Source organism: Pyxicephalus adspersus, chromosome 2 (assembly GCF_032062135.1).
Source record: "Pyxicephalus adspersus chromosome 2, UCB_Pads_2.0, whole genome shotgun sequence".
Lineage (NCBI taxonomy): Eukaryota > Metazoa > Chordata > Amphibia > Anura > Pyxicephalidae > Pyxicephalus > Pyxicephalus adspersus.
In genome coordinates this window covers 76646131-76656918 of record NC_092859.1, presented here as the reverse complement: position 1 = coordinate 76656918, position 10788 = coordinate 76646131, and the positions used below count along the sequence as shown (strand labels likewise).

General features: G+C 36.4%; 1 protein-coding gene across 1 annotated transcript in view; it reads right to left on the bottom strand.

Moving 5' to 3' along the window:
- Nucleotides 1–360: 360 nt before the first annotated feature.
- Nucleotides 361–10788, bottom strand: part of ANO4 (anoctamin 4) — a 75513-nt gene continuing 65085 nt past the window's right edge. The window contains 9 exon segments of the mRNA XM_072401101.1: nt 361–934; nt 2333–2474; nt 2477–2577; nt 2761–2880; nt 4108–4255; nt 7127–7279; nt 9237–9379; nt 9876–9973; nt 10368–10425. Coding sequence (XP_072257202.1) covers nt 2344–2474; nt 2477–2577; nt 2761–2880; nt 4108–4255; nt 7127–7279; nt 9237–9379; nt 9876–9973; nt 10368–10425 — 952 coding nt within the window. The 3' untranslated portion in view covers nt 361–934; nt 2333–2343.

Sequence of the window (10788 nt, the reverse complement as noted above, 5' to 3'; positions counted from 1 at the left end):
AATGTTTAGCCTTATTCTTAGTCTTTCAGAATTATATAGGCTCCTCTCGTACACTGAAATTGCTTACTTTAAAGTCATTCTTCTCCTAGGGTACGGTACAACCTACACCCAGTCAGATAGACTCTGTCTCATTTCTTGGTTGGCGGCTGTCCCCCAGCTTTTCCTCCCCAACCTGACCTTTTTATTCATGGTAATTAAGTTCTTTAATAGAATAATTCCTTAAGGCATTGTTAGGTGCACCAACTTGCCAATGGTAAGTTCATGTAACCATATTTTGTTTCTTTTTTTCTTTTTGCAGGCTATTCTAAGACAAAATAATTTGAGAAAAAAAAACTAGGGAGAAGCATTTCTTGTGCATAATTGAATTTATTGCATCACATTATACAAGCATAAAATGTATCTTTATACTCAAGAATCCTTATTTAAAGTTTGAAAACTTAACATTCTCTTTAGTTTTGGCTATGTACAAATGATGAAGCTCCTGGAAATATGTACAGATATATACATTTATATAGGATGTACAATAATATAGAAATTTCCTCAGAAATATCTGAAGTACAAAAATGTGTTGCACTGTAAACAGGGTTGCAGTTCCAAGTCTGGTGATCAAATGGAAGATATCCTATGAGCCAAAGAATGGTGGCAGGAATATTTGTAGTTATGTAAATCAGACAGGAAGCAAAATGCAGAAAAAAGTACAAAAAAGGTGGAAAAATGTCCAACGGTATCCCTTTTTTACACAGGGTTTTAAACTGGAAAGGACGTCTTCCTTTGATCACATGCTTGCTGTTTAGCTAGAAACACTGCAATATCACATTGCAAGATGTATTCACAGTAGATCAGTTCTTGCTGGGTATTAATGCTGTGCTGCAGTTTGTATCTGGGATTCCATGCAATAGGATGTGAAGTAGTGCAGCGGTATTGAATATTTTCCCTAAAAATGAAAACAAAGAGATATTATTGTGACTTTTTGAAAAAAACATAAATTTGGCATAGCAAACTTTTAAAATGTATGTGAAAGGGGAAGCTATAAACCTTAAAGGCCAGATTTTAACATCTTTTACAACACTCTTGCAGGTTGAGTATTAACAACTATTCATACTCTATTTGTGGACAGATTATTATATAATTGTTCTGAAAAAGATCACAATGCAGCAAATCTATACCTGTGCATGGCCAGCTCAAGTTTACTAAGGCTATATGCAGACTGATGCTGTAGTATGGTTACTGCTTCTTTTCGCCAGTGAACCGTATCCTCAGGGGAGGCGTTATATGTAGCATCTATTGGTGGCAGTCCAATACAAAAAATAGGGCAGCAGTTAGTGGTTCAGTACTGCTCACTGCCGCCTGTTGTCAAATCCGCAAAAGCTAGTTTGCTGTTTTGTGGTGCAAACAGCCAAACGCCAAGTTGCATGAAGTAGCATGGAATTGCTTGGTCTCACTGCAGAGCTAAACCTGCCCTAGCGGAATCTAATTCTCAGTGGGAAACATTGTTGTGTGACTTCTAGATGTCACACTTACCTCTTCCTCACTAAAGCGCAGGCATCCCTCTCCTGCGCATGCTTGCAGTTCTGAAGCTGGGTGTGCCTCTGTTTTCTAAGCTTTATCAATTCCGTCCAATTTGCTAGTCAATCAGAGGATAGCCTCTTGATCAGCCCTGGCTATTTAGCTAGCTCACACACTGCACTTTGTGTTTGTGCTGAGCTCCCTAGTTCTGTGAACTAGTTCCTGTACACCTGTTGCTTAATCCAGTGTTTCCATTGTCCAGCTCCTGTGTTAACCCTTTGTTGTCCAGATTGTTGGTTCTCAGCCAACTTCCCTGTGCTGTTCCTGTCTGCCTGTGGATATCCCTGCATCACCTGTACCTCCTGCTGTTTCCAGTGTCTCCTGTGTTCCCTGTGCCTGCGGTGGCCTCTGTGTCATTGCTGTCTGTCTCCTGGATCCCTGGCTATTGACCCCTGGCGTGTGACCTGACCTCTCCTGCTTGCTGCCTGTCTTGACCCTGGCTTTCTTGACTATCCTTCTGCTTAGTGATTTGGTACCGCGCTTTGCCCACCTTGCTGTGCCCATGGACAGCAACCTGGCAGTAACCAGCAGTGCAACATCCTCACCATCAGAAGCTCTGGAGGAAACCTGGTTACTGCTTAGACTCTGCGCCTTGGCCCTTCTCAGGGCTCACACCACCCCCGTGCAAGCCATAGCACCCCCTAGTGGTCCTGTCTCTACATGACAACAAAAGTTATAGAAATTAGGTACAAGGAATATTAAACACTTAAAATTTGGACGTAATCTGGGTATGTGAGCAGCACGTTAATGTAAAACTATGTCTCACTTCATTCACATTTAGGGCCACTCATTATTCTGGCACTTCCCATTTCTCTTTCTCTCTTTCTTTTCCTTCTGCACTCTTTCCAATTCTGCTTCATACATCATTTCTTGGATGAGGTATTTTTCTCTCCGCATTCGATCCCTCAGAATACAATGATGAAAGCCAAGCGTGCAGCAAGAACATGCCAAAACTGCAAAGTGTAAGCATAGGGCTCAGGACCATTAGGTGGATTTCTGTAGTCTCGGTACCTGCGAAAACAGAACATTTTTTTTTACCAAGTTAGCAAAGTGCAAACAATTGTTAGGGAATGTATGGCGGGATCTAAGTCATAGCTGAGGATTTGATAGGAATTTTGCACTAAAGGTTGGAAATCCTTAAGGATAAACACAAGTTGAACAGGATATTGTACATCCATAATCAATTTCTCTTACCGGCAATATTTTACAGGTGTGCCAATAAATCTTCTTGCATGAAACTCAGAATCTGAGCGATTCTCAAAATCGTTCACTAGGAAGACAGAAAGGCTGGCATTTACATACCCAACCATGCACCTTTGCAAACAAAAATGACAAGTTAGTGCACTTGTTAAATTTACTTGAAATTCACTTTTACATGGACTTCATATTTAGGATATGAGAACAATTATCCAATAAGCAAACATACTGTAGATGGGGAGCTTTTAGTGAAAATGATTAGTGACTCCTAGTTGGCCACACAGCAAAAGTCTTGGAGCAGAAAAAGCAAGCAAAGATTAGACTTGGGGGGTAGAGGGGGTGATTTAAAGAATACCTGTATACCCATACTTGTTTACATCGCCATTAGTTTCTATAAGAGCTTTATATATCCATAGCTGCCTAATTCATAAAAACATTTACACAAATTTACATATTTTTTTCTACATAATAGTAATACACTTCTAGTACACTAATAGTACTTCCTGCTCCTCTGTATAAGGATATGGGCCTGTGTTGATAAGCTTAAATTTGCTCCAGATGCGCTTTTTACTACCATTCAAGTATACGGGAATCACATAAATCTGGTAATATGCAGGTCAACTGCAAGTCAAGTGCATCACTCAATGACTTTATAAAGGCATTAGCATTTGAGGCTTATGTCCCAGTTTCCTGTCTTTAAAAAATTATAAAATGGTTCTGAAAACCCAAACATTAAGGACATGTTCAGACCAGTGGTATTTTATTACGGCATTTACCACTCCCGGTTGCCCACTGGGAAAAAAAGTGGCAACATTACCGACAACAACCACTTACACAAAAAAAAAGACTTGCAAGTGCAGCTAGTGCAAACATGCCCTTAAGCCACCCTGAAGGCTTGCATTTCACTCAAGTTAGCCAATGAAGGTATTGGTTGAGCAGTTGAAACTTTCTGCAGAGTCCCTCTAATTAGAGTAGTTATAATGAGAAAGTAAAATATTATTAGGGGCAATAGTAATGAAATCCCAGTAATTTATTTATCACATTTGTTTTCTTTTATGTATATGTAATAACATTTTTTAAAGAGTAGAGAAGGAATAGAGACCCTCTGCGAAGGAGAATAAATGACAAGAAATCTGCATACCATGACACAGATAGCAAAAAATAACCTGATTGGCAGTTTAATGTTTTGTTACATAATAATAAACATACCATGTTTTGTCTTCACATACTCTTTAGTAAATTGTTATACTTCAATTAGGGTGTAGCAAACAAGCACAATAAATGGTCTTATTTAAATCATTAAACCATGAAAAAGCTAAAGACTTTAAGAGACTTTTACTGTACTTTTCTCCAGCTTGTCCCAGGCCGGCACAAGGTCCATATTTGTAAGCATAGACCAGCCGAGGAATGAAGTCTGAAGTCACCGCTATAACAAATGCATTGGTAATAACAGACAGAATCCCGATGCCTTCTAAGATCCCATACCAGATACCTGTTTAAGGTGATAATTCTGTTAGGGACTACATGAACAAAAATTGCATACATGAAAACAAAGACATAATTTAAAAAACTGAAACAGAACGATAAATGCAGTCATCACATTTTAGGACTGGTAAGCTGCATCATATTGCATTTATGTTTAGATTCAATTGAACCTTTTCATGTCTCAGAGAAACCGAAAACCTTTGTGTCTAGAATAGACGTTTTGGATAAATGGTTATTTTGGCAACTCTTACCACTACTGCCAATGTATTAATTTAACTTTTACACTGTTCTAATAGGATATAGATGGCACGCTTTTAGTAGTTTTGTTAATCAGCAACCAGCATATGTTTTTTAACTGTCAGTAAAGTTGTAAAATGTACTTTTCAATTGTTTCCTATATAATTTTATTCTACATTGCTTGTTTTTATCAAAAATAGATTCTCCTATTTATCCTGTAACCGTGGAGACTTTATATGTGTCTTTTATTACCTACAAATCAATCTCATATATATTACACTGGTCAACAAAAATTTTCTTGCCAAGCAGAATAAAGTCATTTTAGGGTATGTTTGATGCACAGATTCCAAATATAGTATTGGCTTTGCTAGATTGTCTCTAGTTTTTAAAAAATTGACCTCAATAATAACCTCATAGAAAACTAAAGAAATATGAAAATAAGCCAAATTAAACTAGATATGGCTACGTATACAAAATTAAATTTTTGAAATACCTAATGTCAATATATTTTATATTCACTATATTTACAGAACTAATCACAAAGAAGTTATTGACGTAGACACTCTACACAAGTTTTGCATACCATATGAGGAGCCCAATATTTATCTTGGTCCCCCAGTTTACCCCCCTGGCAGTATTCCTGAGTGTGGCTCAGGGTAAAAAAAACATGCAAAAATCCATACTAGGCTCGGGGTAGCTAAAAAAAATAAAAAAAACACACATACCTTGTACGATCGCGTCCCTCAGTGTCCTGCTGGACGGATCTCATCCTCGTGTGGTGTCCTCTTCAGCGGGCTAATGCAGTGACGTTCCCTGGGTTTCCCCTGTGAAGTCGGTGCAGGTGGGAGGCATGGCGGGGAATTCAAATAATTTTGTATTGGATTCAATACAAAATAAATGTATTGAATCCAATACAAAGAAATCTTTATATAATATAAATATATATATATAATTATATTATTTATATATATATATATATTATACATGCTACTGTACAGTTATATTACAGTTTTCAGTGTTTTTATGCATTTTTTTATTTTATTCTTTATTTTTTATTTTAAGTTTATTATTAAATGTATTAAATATTGGACATATTTCAGTGAGTTATGCCTAATAATTATAGGCCTACAATGTAAAATACATTTCCATGCAAAACAATGTAACATTTTTGCGTAATAAAATCGACAGAATTAGAACGCCAGGGCGGTTAATACCAAAATATGCAAGATTTGCTTGTTTCACAAATTCTGTAATTTGTCATTTTTTCAGGCTATAATTCAGCTTTATACTAACATTTTTAAATGTATTTTATTTTAAATGTAAATATATATGAAATAATTTTTCTTATATATCAAAATGCTAAGCATGATTTGAAAAAAATCCTTGCAAATCTTGTTGACTACACCAACAATACACTCAATTACAAAAATAACAAATCTATCAGTCAACTAACTGACTGAACTGTAATAAATATCAAGGTATTAACTAACCAAACAAAATAATGTAATCTGTAAACTAATTAACTAATCAAATTTATACAGGTAACTAACTGAAAATAACAAGTAATTAACACATATTCCAGTATTTAACTGGCCCTATTTTAATATATTGACCTAAATAACTCCTGATAGCCTTATCTAAATAACTAATTAATGATAATCCATTTTTAAGAATCTGTCAATTTTTTGCTAGAGGTGTGCATAGAGGCATTTTTTCCCTGTTCATTTTGGATTTATATGCACCCAGTAAACTTTTTTCCCCACCTTGCCCCCATACAATTATTTTACATGTTCACCACATTCAACTCCCACCCTCAATATATGTATGAGTATATGTATGTATTTTGTGTATATTTACATATATTTATAAGCATTCTGTATCCTAATATGAGTAAAGTATTTGTTGTTTGTATTGTGTCATGTACATTTTATAACAGTTTATGATATATGTTCATTATACAGAATTAAAGCATGAGGTGTACAGTATATGTATAAGAATTCATAACAGGATCTCAATGCTCATCTAAGATATGCAGTAGAGCACTTACTGTTGTCATATAATATATACATATTACCACTTCACCTTCCCACAGGTACACTGGAAAGTACCCATTCCTTTCATCTATCTCTGTCTGCTGCTTCCTAGAACAACTTTTAGTGACTCTATATATTACCCATTATGGGCATCAGTGAAAACGTTCCATAAAACCCCAGGGTTCCTCCAAAGGATTTCTCAAACTGTGGCTCATTAACCTTCCATTTAATGATGCCTGCATAGTTCTTGGGCTAACATCATGTGGTGGAGCCACTAATGTCCATGTTAATGCAATGGCTAGTAATAAAAGAGGCTTTTTTTCCCTTTCCCCCCCACCCCAAATTGTTTTTTTTAGGGGTTCCCAGTGACAATTTCAAGGGTTTCTAAGGGTAAAAAGGTTGAGACGAGCTGGTGATCAAACAATCATAAGACTAGTCTGACGTGTCTTGGCACACACCAAAGTGCCAAGGTAGACATATTAATACATAACATACTGTATTAGTAACAAATGTGCATTTTTCTTAAGCAAACAAAATTGATCCCCCATATAAAGGCTTACTACATTTATATTGACTCACACAAGAAAAACTAGACTTGTCTCCCTTACCGATGTCCTTGGCTCGTGATGCTAAAGGCCTTCTCCACTGAGAGATGAATTTGTAAGCATCAAGGCGGATTTCAATAATATTATTTAATAAGGCAAGAAGCGGTGCAAGTGGAAAAGCAGCCACAAATATAGTTGTGAAGCCAAATTGAAGAACTGTCAAGGAAATAGATAAAATTAGTATCACATTAAGATATAACACAACATCCTAAAACAAGAAGAGTGAAGAACTGTCAGGATTTTTAAAATATTTTTGATACAGGGGGGAAAATTTGTAATGCCTGACAAGTTTGCATTGTTGACTATCTTTCCCAAGTAGTTTTACACTTCCTGTGGCTCGTGGTTATAAGAGGGTGTGTCCAAGCCCGTCTGACTGTCACCGACGACATGGAAGTGCAAACCAAGTTTATGTCTAATATTTCAGACATTCATTATGTCTAATAATCAGATTATCCATCAAAGCTGGGCCACTGCCACATGAGCATTAGGCACCAGCTAAAAAGAAGTTGCTGAGTATGTACTGTGCTCTCCTCCATTATGACACCCACCCGGGCCTGTGTTCCTAGCAAGTGCATTGGGACAGCCCTTTTGGATTTGAGTAATTTTTACATTTTAGCTAAGGGCATATTAATTTTTCCTTTAAAACACAAACAGCAATATTTTTTCAGGGTGAGGTTGTTTTTTACACATATGCAGTAGAACCACTTAAACAGGTCAGATCTCTGGCCTTGCAGTCTGTGAGGTTCTACTGCACACATGAAGACAGAGGCAGAATGGTTGTACACTGTCAAAACTGTCAAATATTGCCTTTCCTTCATTTCCTAAATGTATTGTTATCAAAGATTACCTTACATCTTCTAAAAACTGTAAAAAACAAACAAACTATAATACCCTAAAGAGAAAATAATTTGATTGCAGACACTGCAGCATTTCTCACTGAAGCATGGAAAGTTTACCAGCTGATTATAGTAAACCAAACATAATAATTCAGGGATCAGTCTGGAAAAGACATGGTCAAAAAAGGCTATTTATTTCTTGACAACAGTAACAGGTGGGAATCTACAACAAATATTTTCAGGCAGATATTTACAATAAACTTCCACCCTCTTTCTGGCAGGTATGCATAGATCAAACTGTAACTGATCCATTGCACAATTAAAGCATATGTCGAATGTAAAGGAACTGAAATAAAAAGTGCAGCTGCTGAAATCACTGTGGTCACTCAGGTTTTTTGTGTAGACCAGTAATAAAAAAAGTTAAGTGAAAAAAATTTAAATTAATTCAAGTGATAATAAATACATTAAACAAGTAATCAATAAGTACATAAGACTAACACAAAATAACAAAATAACAAATAGCTGTTATGGTAAGTCCTGATCCAAATAATGAAAACAATCCGCTTGTTGGCTAATATTATGGCTAATATTGTTCCCCATTATTATTACCAACTATGGGGAACTAAAATCTAACATATATACCAGAAACCGGATGACAGTAGTAAAAACAATTTTTGATTCGAGAAGCTAAAGATCCAGACTTTTTAATGCTAGGCTAAAAACTGTTTTTATCTGGTTTAGTGCTCTTTTGGTCATTAAATGGTGATATACCCCTAATAGCCTTTGTGATCGCACTTGCGTGTTCTACTTTTGTAGATGAAACAATATGCCACTGGTTTTTCTGACTGGCCTTCAATCAGGGGCTAAGTCTCTAAGTGAACTGTGAAAAAAAAAAACTTGTATTTACACATCAAACAGTAATTTTCTCTTCACAAAAAAACCTTCAGACACTTCAGAAACCCCAAGACTCTGGTTCTACATGACCATGTTCAAAAGCCATTTATATTTGTCCTTTTATGATACATTGCTATACTTTTTTATATAAATAAAGATGTATGTATATGCTAATTTATGTTTAGGTTCCCTTACTATATAAGTTTCTCCACATTTTTGTGTTTATATCATAAATTGGGTCCTGTGAGAATTTCAGTAAACCAAAGGTCCTTTCTGGAAAGACCCCTGTACACTATAAAATGAGGTTCCCCAGTCTGTAAAAAAGATGATTAAGTTGAGTGAGACCACATCATGGCTTGAAAGGAAAAAAAAACAGAACTTACTCATTTCAAGGTATTCTTCAAATAACCCATAAGCATTGATGGGCTGCAAGTTGTAATCTTTCTCCCACTGGGGAAAGCTAGCTTTCGCATGAGCGCCATGCTCTTGCCTTAATCTTCTACGAGTCCACCAATTCTGGATCCATCTAGATTATTGACATTTACCAAGATTACTTACAACATCATTAAATTATCAACATTATACTTATTAAATAAGGCATGGGTGTCAAATAAGTGGCTGGAACTCCTTCTTCACTGAAACAGCTCTACTACTACTAAAATTCCCTGCGTCTATAAAACAGTCCAATGTGGGGCCACACATAGGCAGAATGGCCACTGGTCTATAGACCCGAGTGATGCCGGGAATTTTAGTAGCAGCGCTTTTTCAATGCAGGGGAGGGCCCTTTGGGGGCCCAAAAAAAAGGACGCTGCTGATCAGAGTTTGACACCTCTGAGATAAGGCAACACGAAGTATAGTAACCCACAGTACCAAACAGAAAACACAGGTGCAACTAAAGAGTTACAAATAATCTGATTGTTCCAGGTTACAGCATTTCAGATCACTAGTCTTCATACTGCTACACTGTAGTTGAATATAGAACAACTTTCTAACCAAAGTATTACTTCTTTACAAATACTTACGGGTAGCCAAGTTCCATGAAATTATTCCAGGTTTGCTTCAGTACCATTATTATGCCCATCTGCAGGCATAAGTCAATAAGGCATCCACTGGGGTGACACTACAAAAACAACGGAAAACAAATAGGATAACAAATCAAGTATTTCAGCTATGCTACATTTTCCCAGGGTGGCAAAGTGGCTCCTTGCTGAAATAAAGTCCCAGGTTTGAATCTTGGCCAAGACACTATCTACATGGAGTTTTTTTTATGTTTTCCCTGTTTTTGAGTAAGTCTCCTCCAACATACCAAAAACATATTGCATAATTAATCAGCATTCCCCCCCAATTAACCTTGGAATATGTTTATGATATATGACTAAAGTGGGGGCATTAGAGTGTAAGCTCCTCTTAGTGGCAAAAGACTCCGCCAATGGCATGACATGACAATAGACTGACGTGAAAAATGGAAGCACCTAACTACAAAGATACAAGCTCAACCTAATTAAAACACTAACCTCTTCCAGTCTCCATCTGTTGATAAGTCTTAAATAGGCACCCGGCCTTCCAGTAAACCTTTAAAGATAACAAATGTACATCCATAAGTAAATATTAATGAAAACCAGCTAATGTCATGCAGCTTCAATATTTGTGCAATATAGAGTTCAGCCTTTGTTTGTGTTTTAAAATCAAGTATGCAAGCTCCTGCCTGATGGTTGAAGGATGGAGCTCTGATTTATTTTTCAATTTTGTATACCAATTAGAGATCAAGCAGTCTTAAAGTAGCAAAAGCTCATAACAGAAACAAAAAAAAAAAATAAGCAGGTCACTTAAAACTGACACATGAACTGCTTACACCGTATTTACATTTATTTAGATGCCTGAAAAAGTTTGACACTCATGCAACAAGGAATTATTACTTGAGACAATTTTTTTTTA